At 34.8% G+C, this 15986-nt stretch overlaps 1 protein-coding gene across 2 annotated transcripts in view; it reads left to right on the top strand.

Annotated features, from left to right (window-relative positions):
• The window catches only part of TMEM65 (transmembrane protein 65), a 43202-nt gene extending 27720 nt beyond the window's left edge, over positions 1 to 15482 (top strand). For both annotated transcript variants that reach the window (XM_080646874.1, XM_080646873.1), the window contains 4 exons: positions 6873 to 6927; positions 7814 to 7856; positions 9679 to 9784; positions 13216 to 15482. In XM_080646874.1, the coding sequence (XP_080503000.1) occupies positions 6873 to 6927; positions 7814 to 7856; positions 9679 to 9784; positions 13216 to 13317 (306 nt within the window). In that variant the 3' untranslated portion in view covers positions 13318 to 15482. The remainder of the gene's footprint in view (positions 1 to 6872; positions 6928 to 7813; positions 7857 to 9678; positions 9785 to 13215) is intronic.
• The last annotated feature ends 504 nt before the right edge of the window (positions 15483 to 15986 follow it).

The following is a 15986-nucleotide window of genomic DNA, read 5'->3' as shown; positions in this document are numbered from 1 at the left end:
CAGAAGGAGAGGAATCTGAGCAAGGAATAGAAAACCTTTGAAGAAATAATGACAGAAAACTTTCCTGATATAGGGAAGAAAAAACCCACACAAATCCAAGAAGTTCACAGAGTCCCAAGCAAAATGAACCCCAAAAGATCGATGCCAAGGCACATTATAATTAAATTGGCAAATACAAACGACAAAGTAAGAGTAGTAAAAGCTGCCAGAGAGAGACAGAAAGTTATCTACAAAGGATCCCCCATCAGGCTAGCGACTGATTTCTCAACAGAAACACATCAGGCCAGAAGGGAATGGAATGAAATATACAAAGTCATGCAAAGGAAGGGTCTGAATCCAAGAATACTGTACCCAGCAAGGCTATCAATCAAAATTGAAGGTGAAATCAGGAGCTTCACAGATAAAAAAGGAATAAGGGAGTTTATTACCACAAACCAGCAATGCAAGAAATGCTAAAGGGTCTGCTATAAAAAAAACAAAACAAAACAGAAATAGGAAGTGAAGAAGGAACACAGGGGTAAAGAATAAAAATGGTGACAAACAAGTACCTATCAATAATAACTTTATTTTATTTTTTAATATATTTTATTGATTTTTTACAGAGAAGAAGGGAGAGGGATAGAGAGTTAGAAACATCGATGAGAGAGAAACATCAATCAGCTGCCTCCTGCACAACCCTTACTGGGAATGTGCCCGCAACCAAGGCACATGCCCCTGATCAGAATCGAACCCAAGACCCTTCAGTCCACAGGCCGACGCTCTATCCACTGAGCCAAACAGGCCAGGGCTCAATAATAACTTTAAATGTAAATGGATTAAATGCCCCAATCAAAAGACATAGGATAACAGATTGGATAAGAAAACATGACCCATATATCTGCTGTCTACAAGAAACCCACCTCAGAAAAAAAGACGCACACAGACTGAGGGTGAAGAGATGGAAAAAGGTTTTTCAGGCGAATGGAAATGAAAAAAAAAGCGGGGGTAGCAATACTTATATCTGACAAATTAGATCTCAAAGTGAAGGACATAAAAAGAGATAAGGAAGGCCACTTCATAATACTAAAGGGAGCAGTTCAACTGAAGAAATAACTCTGGTAAACATATACACACCCAATACAGGAGCACCCAAATACATAAAAAATCTCCTGGAGGATATCAAGGGAGAGATTGACAGCAATACAATCATAGTAGGAGACTTTAATACCCCACTATCACCATTGGACAAATCCTCTAAACAAAACATCAGCAAAGAAACATCAATCCTAAATGACTCACTAGACCAGATGGAATTAATTGACATCTTCAGAACATTTCACCCCAAAGCCACAGAATATACATTCTTCTCAAGTGCACATGGGTCAGTTTCAAAGATAGACCATATATTGGGTCACAAGCAAAGTCTCTTCAAATTCAAGAAGATAGAAATCATATCAAGCATCTTCTCAGATCACAGTGGCATAAAACTGGAAATCAACTACAATAAAAACAATCCAAAAAAATCAAACACATGGAGACTAAACAGCATGCTATTAAACAATGACTGGGTTACCAGAGAGATCAAAGAAGAAATAGAAAACATCATGGCAACAAATGACAATGAAAACAGAACAATCCAAAAACTATGGGACACAGCGAAAGCAGTCTTGAGAGGGAAGTTCATAGTTCTACAAGCCTACTGCAAAAAACAAAAAACAATGGTAATAAATTACCTAACCCTACAACTCAAAGAGTTAGAAAGAGAGCAACGAGAAAAGCCCAGTGTAAGCAGAAGGAAGGAAATAATAAAAATCAGAGTGGAGATAAACGACATAGAGACCAAAGAAACAATACTAAAGATCAACAAAACCAAGAGCTGGTTCTTTGAAAGGATAAACAAGATTGATGAACCTCTAGCCAGGCTCACCAAGAAGCAAAGAGAAAGGACCCAAATAAATAAAATCAGAAATGAAAGAGGAGAAATAACAACAGACCCCACAGAAATACAAAGGATTGTTAAAAAATACTACAAACAACTCTATTCCAACAAACTGGACAACCTGGAGGAAATGGACATATTCCTAGAAAAATACAACCTTCCAAAACTCAATCAGGAAGAATCTAAACACCTCAATAGGCCAATAACTATGGAAGAAATTGAAGCAGTCATCAAAAAGCTTCCAGCAAACAAAAGCCTGGGGCCAGACGGCTTCACAGGGGAGTTATACCAAACATTCAAGGAAGAACTAAAACTTATCCTCCTCAGACTATTCCAAAAAATTCAAGAGGAAGGAACACTTCCAAGCTCATTCTATGAAGCCAGCATCACCCTAATACCAAAACCAGATAAAGACAACACAATGAAAGAGAATTACAGGCCAATATCCCTCATGAACATAGATGCCAAAATCCTCAACAAAATTCTAGCAAATCGGATCCAGCAGTACATCAGAAAGATCATACACTATGACCAAGTAGGATTTATCCCAGGGATGTAAGAATGGTACAATATCCGCAAATCAATAAACATGATACATCACATAAACAAATTGAGAGATAAAAATCACATAGTCATATCAATTGATGCAGAAAAAACATTTGACAAAATCCAACACCCTTTTTTGATAAAAACTCTCAGCAAGATGGGATTAGAAGGATCATACCTAAACATAATAAAAGCCATATATGATAAACCCACAGCCAACATCATATTCAATGGGTAAAAACTAAAATAATTTCTCCTAAGAACAGGAACAAGACAGGGATGCCCACTCTCACCACTCCTGTCTGACATAGTACTGGAAGTATTAGCCATTGCAATTAGACAAGAAGAAGAAATAAAAGGCATCCAAATTGGAAAAGAAGAAGTAAAGCTGTCCTTATTTGCAGATGACATGATATTGTACATACAAAACCCGAAAGACTCCATCAAAAAACTAACAGACTTAATAAATGAATTCAGCAATGTAGCAGGATACAAAATTAAAGCTAAGAAATCTATGGCATTTCTATACACCAATAGTGAACTTACAGAAAGAGAGACTGAAAAAACAATCCCATTTACCATCGCACCAAAAAAATTAAGATACCTAGGAATAAACGTAACTAAGGAGGTAAAAGACCTATACAGGGAAAACTACAGACACTGAAAAAAGAGATAGAGGAAGACATAAACAGATGGGAGAACATACATGTTCATGGATTGGTAGAATCAACATCATTAAAATGTCCATACTACCCAAAGCAATCTATAGATTCAATGCACTCCCCATTAAAATACCAATGGCATATTTCCCAGACCTAGAAAGAACTCTCCAAAAATTCATCTGGAATAAAAAAAGACCCCGAATAGCCACAACAATCCTGAGAAAGAAGAACAAAATAGGTGAGATCTCAATAACAGATTTCAAGCTGTATTACAAAGCCATTGTTCTCAAAACAGCCTGGTACTGGCACAAGAACAGACATATCGACCAATGGAATAGAATAGAGAACCCAGATATCGACCCAAACCACTATGCCCAATTAATATTTGACAAAGGAGGCATGAACATACAATGGAGTCAAGACAGTCTCTTCAATAAATGGTGTTGGGAATATTGGACAGATACATGCAAAAAAATGAAACTAGACCACCAACTTACACCATACACAAAAATAAACTCAAAATGGTACAGGACTTAAAAATAAGATGGGAAACGATAAAAATACTAGAGGAATCCACAGGCAGAGAAATCTCAGACATATGCCGAAGCAATTTCTTCACCGATACCGCTCCTAGGGCAATGGAAACTAAAGAGAAAATAAACAAATGGGACTACATCAAAATAAAAAGCTTTTTCACAGCAAAAGAAACCATCAACAAAACAACAAGAAACCCCACTGTATGGGAGAACATATTTGTAAATGTTATCACTGATAAAGGTTTAATCTCCAACATCTACAGGGAACTTATACAACTTAATAAAAGGAAGATAAATTATCCAATAAAAAAATGGGCAACGGGCCTAAATAGAATGTTTTCGAAAGAATACAGAAGGAAGGCCAAGAGACATAAGAAAACATGCTCAAAATCACTAATTATCCGAGAGATGCAAATCAAAACAACAATGCGGTACCATCTCACACCTGTCAGAATGGCAATCATCAACAAATCAACAAACGACAAGTGCTGGCGAGGATGCGGAGAAAAAGGAACCCTCGTGCACTGCTGGTGGGAATGCAGACTGGTGCAGCCACTGTGGAGAACAGTATGGAGTTTCCTCAAAACACTAAAAATGGAACTCCCATTTGACCCAGTAATCCCACTTCTAGGAATATATCCCAAGAAACTAGAAACACCAATCAGAAAGGATATATGCACCCCTATGTTCATAGTAGCACAATTCATCATAGCTAAGATTTGGAAACAGCCTAAATGCCCATCAGCAGATGAGTGGATCAGAAAACTATGGTACATCTACACAATGGAATACTAAGCTGCTATAAAAAAGAAGGAATTCTTACCATTTGCAGCAGCATGGATGGACCTGGAGAGCATTATGTTAAGTGAAATAAGCCAGGCAATGAAAGAAAACACCACATGATCTCACTCATTTATGGAAAATAAAGAACATTATAACCTGATGAATAAAAAGATAGATACAGAGGCAGTAAAGCACTGAACAGACTGTCAATTACAGCGGAAAGGCTGGGGGGTGTTGGGGAGGGAGGGAAATAGATCAACCAAAGGATTTCTATGCATGCATATAAGCACACCAATGGACACAAGACACTGGGGGGTGGGGTGGTATGAGGGCATGCAACAAGGGGGTAGGGGAGGCTGGGGGAAGGTCAATGGGGGGGAAAAAGGAGATATATGTACTACTATATGTAATAAAAAAAAGGAAAAAAAGTTTTCTGAAATAGCAAAAAAAAAAATTTTTTTTAATGTATCTTCATTTTTGAGAGTAACTACAGATATCCCCCCTTTTTCCTCACTGTCCCCCTCCACCTGGATCCCGCCCTACCTTCATAAGAATTTTTTTTACCTTTTTAAAAAAACACTGATTGCCTCCTGACACTGTGGGGCAGCTGTGTCTGCTTTAAGATACTAAGTTGAGCAGGTCTTTGATTCTGCTTTTCTGTCATGCCATAGGCATTTGGTTCTTTTCTTCCAGGTGTGCCCTCTGGCCTGCTGCTGCCCCAGTTGTATTAATAAAAATTACAAAACTTCTTATGTAACTTCTTAGATTTGACCTTTATTGTTGACTGCTAATCATACTAAGCTTTTGGTGTTATAGCTCTTTATTCTATTTTTATAGAAAATCCCAGTGGGTTTGGGGATTATTTTTCTTGTAATTTAACTAGTATAACATTTATTAGAATTCTAGAGTAGATTAATTATATTCAGGTGATGAACCAAGTATAACCTTTAAGACAACCAGTATTAAATTCGTTTGTCATTTCCAGCTCACCTGTTAACTTGAAATTTTATGTAACTATGGAAAAAAAAGGCATGGATAGTCTATTGCCTTCAAACTGACTGACTTTATATGAGGGTTTTTATGCTGTTAGAAGGACCTTCAGGTTCCTTAAATTTAATCAAATGATTAAACACTTAAATACTTGTTAAATACATGTCTTGCAAACAGATTCTTCTTGGGTCATTGCTATTAACAATGCTGTATTTATTTTCCATACTCCGAAACTGTCAGGTGCTTCTCTTGTGTATTAAAGCCCCAGTGTTGTTGCTGTTTGTATCCATATGTAAAGATACACATCTTTTTTCTTTGTGCCTGTTCTTTTTTTTCCTTCTTCAGAAATCTCTTTCTTTGGATACCTTTACAATCTTGTCATTTTAAGTGCCTGGGAGACTTTTTAGCTGTTTGGGCCAAAGTCTATAGGAATTTATATTAAAGAGGTGGGACCAAAAGGCTCGGGGAGAGAAAATTGAGGAAAACTTAGCTCAGCTTCTCTCCAGTTTTAGAAATAATTGATTAATGCATATTTCTACATACCAGACAGGGCATTCTCTTTTTTCTCCACAGACGTCATGGAGATTCTTTTAATGTTCAAGCATTAGTATTCAAGAGGGCTTTTGAAAAGTATGTGCATTTATGGCAGCATTGCCCAAGGACTGGAACTGAGCTAGCATCACAGGGTCTAGGATTTCTAATTTAGTCTATGTAATAACCCATTAGATAGTTTCATCTTCTTCACTTCAGTTCCTTCCTGTAAAGTAGAAATAAAAATGTGAAATCCTCTTTTCTTCAGAGGAGTGAGAGAGTTGTGTAGAAAGTCTTAAACTCTCCCAATAAATAAATGCGGTGGAAATACAATAGGGCCTCATTTTTGCTTTAGCTCTCTTGTATCAAATGTTGTTACTTATGAATGAATCAGATAGTCCCAGTACTTAATGGCTAAAGACCTAAGTGTTATAAGGGTAATTTTTGAAGTTTATGATATTTTGGGTTCTTAGAAACTGGTTTAGCCTGTCTTTTCAATATTTTATAGGATAAATAACAATAGTATAGATGTAGCATTCAGAATTTAAAATTTAGGTGAGTTTGTTGACTTCGTGCTCAAAGAGTTTTAAAGCACCTTTCTCTGTGATAAAAAAATATAAATCTTAGATTCTTAATGATGAATTGTATTGTATCTGTGTTGGTATTTTTTATTTTTCCAAAAACCTAATTTTAATGAAGAAATATTGATATTAGTTCTGCATATTGCATATCCTTGGTAATTAAGTGAATTACTGCATTATATATGCATATTTCTGCATATTTTTATAATTTTGCTGCAATAACATGTTTGACTACTTTATCTGTTTTTATTAATGCTTCGCTATTCTTTTATAGTCACTAGAGCTTTAATATTTTAAGATTAACTTTTTTGTAATAATTTTTCAGGGAACCCATATTGAGATGTCTATTGGAATTATTTTGGGAATTTCAACTATGGCAGGTATTTAATAATAATAATATTCTATTATCTGTTTATTTAAAAAACATTTCAGTAGGTTAAGTATAGAAGGGGATAATTTATTTGAATGCATTTACTCATTGAAATGTCTATTAGTTTATCTCCTAAATCCTATTCCTTTAATTCTTAATTTTGTGTACATAATACTATTTTTTTCTGAGAAATTTTAGGTATTGTATGATAGTTAATGGGTAACAATAATCTACTACATTGACTATGTTAATAAAAAGTTTTTCTTTTAATTACTGGTCACCCTGAAACCTTTCTACCCCTTTTCTCTATTAAATTATTTATTTTCAAGTTGGGTATAAAAATCAAAGAAGGAAATACAAGATGGAAAATTTAATTTGGTTCTATCTTCTGCTTTTCCCGCAATTAACACTCTGTTCTTCATGATGGTGAAATCTGGGGATAGTTCTGTGTTCTGTGTGTTGTATGGAGCACATAAGTAGATGAATTAATGTAAGAGACATTTCTTCTTGATTTCCTAGAATTTCAGAGTTGTACATGTGGCTTTACTTTCCCCCAAATATCCAAATTCCCTTTATCAAACATTATCTAAAAGTTACAACAACTACAAAATATTGCAACGTGTTTTAATTTTGAACCCAAAATGGAAACTGGCTACCACAATAGGAAAAAACCTTGCTCCTTGATGAAGGTAGAATACTGTAATCTCAGGAGAATTGTGCTCGATTATGAAATCTTGAAATTCAGACCTATGCAGTGAGTTACTTTGGATATACTTGTTTCAGTTTGAGAAGTGTGGTAACACTTCCAGACCAGTGCTTTATTAATTAGTGATGTATTATAATGCTTTTTATGACTTCCATGTGACAATTTACTTGTCCATTTTTCACTTTTTTAGCTGCTGCTTTGGGAAATCTTGTGTCAGATTTAGCTGGTCTTGGGTAGGTCCATATATTTATTCATTTGTGCATGTCTTTACTTACTTGCTCTCTTTCTCTTCTCCATTATCCTGTAATTGGAAGGCTAAAAACAAATATGACATTTATTTGTGTTTTAGAGCTAAATTTTAAAATTTCTAAATCGGTAGTACTAAATCTTGGGTGCGCATTAACTACTGATGCCTGGGTCACACCCCAGTCATACATAATGAGTGTTTCTTGGGATGGGGCCTTGACATTTGTGTTTAATAATCTTCTCAAGAAATTCTGACATATACAAAAATTTTCCTAAAGCTATCATAATGTAAGCAGAGTTAATTATTTATATGTATGTATTTTATAGACATTTCCAAGGCTGAGACAGGATTAACAGTAAGAGCCCCTATCATTATTCCACCCCAGCTGCCTCCCACTAAGCCCCCAAATAAGAGATGTGGCTCAAAGGTGAGGCTACCGACTGGGCATGTTTTTTCTAGAGAAAGGAACTTTCTAAAGGAACAATGTGTTTGCTTTCTTTACTCCCGGTGGCAATAATGATGAAACAAACTGAGGATGTCTACTTAGAAAGACCAGTTTTCTCTCTTTCTACTTTTCACTCTCACTTCTAAGTGGCAAATGGGCTGCTCCCTGAGCTTGGGGAAGCTTGGGAAGTATAAATTAGACTAAGGTGGCATTAATTGTAGTGATCAACATACTCCTGTACTCAGTCTTTGGTTTTGTCTCTTCCTTCCTTGGTTCATTGGAGTGGTAAGTTTTAGAATTTGGATTTGGGGCTAATAGAAGTCTACTTAGCCCTATAGTCTAGGCAAAGGCAGCTTTATAATTGGTCTGACCGTACATGTTAGACTTTTGCACTGGAGTTGGGGCCAAAGCTACAGTTAAAAACAGAGTTTCTTTGCTTTGGGGCCAAGGCAAAAATTTTACATTCCTAGAATTTCTGGCATAAATTCATAATGATATCATCCTTCAAACATTACATTTCCCAGCTTCCAATACTAAGGTTAGTAATGGTATTATAGCTGCTGTGATGGCTTTCTATAGTTAATAAAACTAAATGATTTAATAGATTGTAAGGCTGTTTTGTTTTAGATTGCATCATAAAACAACTATTTTTTGTTAGAGATAAAGATTTTGTTGGGAGACTTTATATTTAAGAACTATTTCTTCTTTGCCTTTTAAAAAATATCATTAAATAACAAACACCACATTTTATCCATTCTTAGATGCACAGTTTTTTTAGATTTAACATATCTGACATTGGGATCTATCTCATAATCAATGGTATGCATAGTTTAATTGGCATTTTTTTCCCTTACAGTTCATAAAGTAAGATAGTATCCAATAAGTGAAGGTAAATTAGAATTGATAAATACTTGAAGTTGTTATGAAAATTCTAGGCTGTTTTTCTTATTATATCTATCTGATAAATTTGGAAATTTTTGCTTTTTGATGACAGTTATTAATTTATATCATATGTTAAAGTGCTTTACTTGAAATGTAGAATAAGTGCATAAATTGAAATTGTTGTAAAAAAATTTCTATACCTTGAAATAGTCTTTTAAAAGTAATGGTAGAGAATAAGTTTGCTAAGTCAATTAATTTACCTATGTATTAAATATAGTAATATGAAAATAGTTTTAAACTGTATATATTTATACATAATAAAAATTTATACACAAAAATGTTTATGAAAATGTTTATACCATTTCTAGAGTGCCAATTAATTATAGGTAAAAAAACTACCTTGTTTCTCTTTGTGTTAATCGTTTTTTACTATCTGAGGACTTTAACAACTTATATTCTGTCCTTGTGTATTTTTTTAAAGACTTGCAGGCTATGTCGAAGCTTTGGCTGCCAGGTTAGGCTTGTCAATTCCTGATCTCACACCAAAGCAAGTTGACATGTGGCAAACGCGTGTTAGTACACATTTGGTAAGTACTTCACATGGCTGATGAAAATGAATTTGGGTAGCCAGAGCAAGTTCAGTCCCTGGAGAAATTTGAGACTAAAATTGATTTGAGTGGAGTTTTTAACACAAATTGTCCAAGGCTTGGCAGTTTTCAAAGGAAGAATAATTTTTTTATTGACTTCATATTTGGTAGATGTACTTCATTTTAAAAAATTCTTCATATAATTCAGTTAATCTTAAGGTATCAGTTATGTGCTAGACATAAAATGAATATAGTTCTCTTGAGGATTGTTTAGGTAGAGAACCAGACATTTAAACAAATTCTAATTTGGTGTGACATATGCAATAATGGAATTATAAACTAGATATAGCAATAGCACAAGTACAAGAATTAATACTTAGTGGGGAAAAGTTTCTTTTCATGGGAAGATTTCTTGGTGATTATTAGATCTAAGCTGATTTTAAAAAATTGTTGGTGAGACATTTACTAAGTGAACAGGAGAATTCCAAGTATATTGACTAGCAAGTAGAAAAGCATGATAAAAACAGGGTGTGTTAAAAAAAGATTAAGTAATTGCTGGGATATGCTATGTAGTAGTTGTACATCGAAGCAATAATGGAAAACAACATTGGAGATGTAAGAATGGACAGAAAGGCATTTTTCTGTCGATGTATAAACTGTGCCAAGGAGCTTGAACCTCATACCCAGGTGATGGAGTGCTATTTTAAATAGGAAGGAAACTGGATGGATCACAATGTTACCAGTTAAGAGGAGGAGGAAGAATAACTTCTGTAAGGGAAGAGAATGAGTTCTATTTTGGACACGTTGAATTTGAGATGTTAGTAGAACACTCAAGTGGTGATACCGAGTAGGCATTTGGGTTAAAGGTCAAGAGTTGGAGAGGTTTGAATTAGAGATGGTGGGTGTAATCATTCACCCATTAATTCAACAAATATTTATTGTTTACCTATTATATGCAGGGCACAGACCTAGGAGCTTTGAATATATTGGTTAACAAAACAAGATCTTTTTTTTTTTTCTGGTGGATCTTATGTTCTAGCAGCGTGAGGAGAGAGAAACAATTTAAAAACCTAATAAGTAAAATATTTAGAATATTAGAAGTTCGCAGTGTTCTGGGAAATTAAAGAGAAAAAGAAAGCTAAGCAGAGTAAAAGAGGTTGGGAGTACTAGAACAGAGACAGATTGCAGGCCACACTGAAGAGGTCGGCGATGGTGGAAGCCAGGTGAGAAGGGGGTTGCGTAGGGCAGTGGTTCTCTGAGTGCAATGCCAGGACCAGCAGGATCAACATTCCTGGGAACTGGTTAGATATGCAAATCTCAGGCTCTACCTTAGACCTGTCACTGCATAAAAAATTATGTGTGTATGTGTGTCGGTATCCTGCAATTTGTAGATCAATTGAAGTGGATTAGTTAGCTAATATCAATCTGCCAGACTTGTTGAGGAGTAAGGATATTCTAACATTCTAGGAATTTGGCTTAACATTTTAACGTAACAGTTGGAATCAAGACAAGATTATTTCCTGGGGCCTTCTGACATAATTGATAATTCTGTTTTTTTCTACATTATGTATGAGCAGGTCCATTTCCCCCCTTCTATAAAAAAAGCATGTCAAATATTAAACTGTCATATATATACTTGTATGCATGTTTATTGATAAAACCCTATAAGCATATGGATTCTGTTCCTTAGTTGTTGACTTTGCTTGCTACGTCTTAGGGTCAAATCTTCTATTCTGTAACATAACATTTGATTATAAACAGCCTGTAGTGGTTGAAGTTAGTGATCAGCTATCTAGTTATAACATATGCTAACTCTGAAATTTACCTATAATAGAATATATGCCAGTACACATGTAGTTTCTAACTGACATATGTTGTATTTTAAAGCCTCATTTGTAATTTGGTTGTTTGAAACTCTGAAAATATTTTCTTGCATACGTTACAGATATACTCAAGTCCTCAGTTTGCTCCAGTATAATTAACTATAGGGCCTAATATTATAAGACCCAATAATCCTACATAATAAAAGCCTAATATGCTAAGTGTTCAACCATTCATTTGACCATTTGACCAGTCACGATGACATGCACTGACCACCAGGAGGCAGATGCTCCGACCGGTAGGTTAGCTTGCTGCTGGGGTCTGGCCAATTGGGACTGGGCAAGATGGGCTGGACATGTCCTGGAGCCCTCCCATGGTCCCTACCTGGCCCCAACTGTGCACCAGTGGGGTCCCTCAGCCTGGCCTGTGCCCTCTCGCAATCTGGGACCCCTCGGGGGATGTCGGAGATTGGTTTTGGCCCGATCCCCGCAGGCCAGGCCGAGGGACCCCACTGGTGCACGAATTCATGCACCGGGCCTCTAGTAATATATATAAGTGACTATTCTTATGATGGAAAAATATGGCCCTAGCTGGTTTGCTCTAGCTGGTTTGGCTCTGTGGTTATAGCATTGACCTGTGGACTGAAGGGTCACAGGTTTGATTTGGGTCAAGGGCAAGTACCTTGGTTGCAGGCTCGATCCCTGTGCAGGAGGCAACCAATGGTTTCTCTCTTGCATCAAAATTTCTCTCTCTGTGTCTCTCGCACTTTTTTCTGCTCTCTCTAAAAATCAATGGGAGAGAAAAAAATGTCCTCAGTTGAGGATTAAATATATATATATATATATATATATACACACACACACATACACACACACATGTATATATGTGTGTGTGTGTGCATGTATATGTATATGTGTGTGTGTGTGTGTGTATATGTATATATGTGTGTGTGTGTGTGTGTGTGTGTGTGTATTTATTTCAGGGTCTGGATCAGGGAGCCAGAAAAGGAAGGCTATCCCATTTTTTTCCTCCTTCTCTGCCCTATTGACTTTATGCCCCATTGAGAAAATTGTGTTGGAATTCACTGACTGGCATTCCTAAAGTGAGGGCAGAGAAAGCCTTAGTTTTCATGGATGACAGTAACAGGCATTCTAACATTTTGGGTGGGAAGTGGAGTCTGTTAGCAATGGTCATTTCATGTATATGGGGAAGTCAGGAATCTAATATAGTCTCTGTAAATATATATAAATAAATACAAACATTATCTAAGGTCAAAATAAGAATCTAGGTGAGGATTTTTCTTGTCTTCTGACATTAAAATATACTATGTACAATATTTAATGAGTGTTTTCTACTTGAATATTTCTTGGATGTTATTTTTATGGCAATTTGATAAAAGAAAAATTTTCTGGTTGCTTTGAACTCTAAATATCATTTGTTCTAGAATATTTTTGTAGCCTATTTTTACATTTAAGTTATTATGATCAAAAGACATGCAGTTACAGTTGAATTTTATAGTACATAGTAATTGTTTATCATAGATACTTAAGCAGGGCTTCCTCTTACAGCGATAAAATAACTTTCAAAAACGTTTTGTTTTGTTTCCTTAGGGCAAAGCTGTCGGGGTGACTATTGGCTGCATTCTAGGAATGTTTCCTTTGATTTTCTTGGGAGTAGGTGAAGAAGATGAAAAACTGGAAAAGAAAAATTAACCCTCGTAGAGTACCTATAAAAAGATGTAAACTAATGTACCTCAATGATTAAATATGCTGTCACAACATTTAGGAATTAAGACAGTAACAGTGTTTAGATATGGGATCAAATAATTCAGCATGTATTATGGAAAACACTAACTTATTGTGGCTTGGTTTTCTTAGGACATCTTTTTAAAAAAACTGTTTAGTATCATTTCGTGTAAATTGTTGAAATGCTTTTTCATCAACAGCAGTCAACATTTAATCTTTTCCTTCTCTTTCTTTATATATCCAAATATCATTTATCAGTCATGGATGTATTGTCCTGACTTGGGGTTTGCTTATTTGTTATGTAACGTGTATATGCATGAAAACATTTTCTGTTATTGTGTTCCCTATAGTTACAATTCAACCTTAAGATTTTTCCAAATTACATAAGATGTTTATTGTCAGTTGAAGATTTTTTACTCGCTTTCTGGCAACATCAATTTTGTACTATTTCACAGCAGACATTCATAATCATATAATTTCAGTCACTTTTATTTACTCCCACATTTATACAAAACAGACGCAGACTTTAAGTATTTTAAGTTTCTGTTATTCATTCTAATTTCTTGTCTCAAGTGCCAGAGGTCAATCAGAATGAGCAATTATGTGGTCTTCGTACTACATAAAACCATATATCTTAAGTATATTATTTTGAATGGATTGTTTTACTTTTAATTTCTCAATTTTGCATCATTACATGGTGGTTTTTTACTCATGAGATGAAAAAAATTATTATTGTGGGTTCTTTTCAATGGTGATTATGGAATTAGAGTGAACCAAGGGGTTTGACATGACACTTGAAAATTAAGAGGCTAAACAAATTTTTTTTAGAGAAATAGAAAATGGGAACTGTCCAGAAGGTTTGTGGTATAAGTGGTGAAGTGGAAAGGATGTTTGTAAGGTTAATGAGATACAAATTACATTGTACAGGAAAGATGTGTTCCCTCCAAAATGTCTTTTCATCTGAATTAAATGAGTCTGAGTATTTCCTATTCATAATCCTGATGTTATATCTTGTTTAATGAATTTTACTTCTGCATAACTTCTTTTGAGGTGAAAAAAATATATATATATGTATGTATATGTATATTTTTAAATTTATTTCAGAGAGGAAGGGAAAGGGAGAGAGAGAGATAGAAACATCAATATTGAGAGAGATCACTGCCTCCTGAATGCCCCCCTACTGGGGATCAAGCCGTAACCCTAGGCATGTGCTATGCCTGGGAATCAAACCATGACCTCCTGCTTTACAGGTTGATGCTCAACCAGTGCACTACACTGGTCAGGCAAAAATATTTTATATTTCGCTCTTTGCTACATATAGTCTAATAGTCAAAAGTTACATGAGTTGAAATCTTTTTTTTTTCTTTTTGGTCTTTTTTTCTTCTTTTGTGGTATTTAAATCAGATTCTAGGTTGAAGTTATTTATTCCAATCTTGTATATCTGACTTAAGTATAACCGTGTAGGAATCATAAGTTTTAATTTTATGAACCCTTAAAGTTTGTTAGCATGTGGCCTGTTACACATGCTTAAAAAAAAGACATCATGGAGGAGAAAAACTGAAATTAAAATTACTATTTGGGCCACTGAAATTATTAAAGTTGGTAAATAGATGCAAAAGAAGGGAAACTTATAAGATGGCTGTATTTACAGCTATAACTTATTTTAAAAGTTTATTTGCAAATACGTACTTTGAACTCTTTTTTACAAAGGAACTGATTTTCCCCACAAGGCAATTTACCATAATTTCGCTTCAGTGCACTTAAAAATAATTTAGTGCTATCCTTTAATCATAGATTTTAGAAGGAAAAACATAAATCAAACAATGAAAAGATAAACATATACCATTCTTATTGTGTACAAATAGTATGACAGTCTCTTTTGATCAAATTAGAATAGAACTTGATATCTTAAACAGAATTGTGGTTTGTATCTTTCACATAGTACCATACACACACCAAAATTTTTTTTTAATTATTTCAGGTGAGAGGATTAGAATGTTTGTTAAAAAAATTTTTTTGGTAAATATTTGTGTGCTTTTGTCCCTAACTTGTATATTGCCAGTCCTTTCTGTTTTCTAAAAAAGCATATTATTGTGGTGCTTAAATTTTTCTTTATTAATTAAATCCCATATCCAGAAACTGCCTGTGAGTTTAGAAAGGGCTTTTGATTACTGTTGTGTGTTTTTCTTCCTGTTGAAAATAACCCAGTCCTACAGAATCTTTCAGTTTAGCTGAACATCTGCAAAGTTACTTAAGGTGTCACAATATGTAGCATAAAATCTTCATATTGGAAGACATTTTAATTTATGGACACAATAAAAATTTGCATCATTCAGGTAATTAATTACTTTCGAAAAATGGCACCCTTTTGTCCTTAACCTAAATACACATTTTCCCAAGATCTTTGTGTTCTGCACAAAGTGATTTCTGAGAAATGGTTCCCTTTAAGATAATTACTTTATGTAACCATTATTTTATGTTACTTCTTACAAAGAACCTTATTTCAAGTTGAAACTGGAATTCTTATTTCTCATATTAGTTATTTCCTTATTGGGAGCACCATAACTGTGGATAAATGCAACATGAGCTACTTTTTAGTACTGTCTGTTTAAAATTCATGTTGTCCATGTATTATG

This window comes from Plecotus auritus (genome assembly GCF_963455305.1).
Source record: "Plecotus auritus genome assembly, chromosome: 11".
In the NCBI taxonomy this organism is placed as follows: Eukaryota; Metazoa; Chordata; class Mammalia; order Chiroptera; family Vespertilionidae; genus Plecotus; species Plecotus auritus.
The sequence above is the reverse complement of the archived record's forward strand: the minus strand, read 5'-3'. Positions and strand labels throughout refer to the sequence as shown.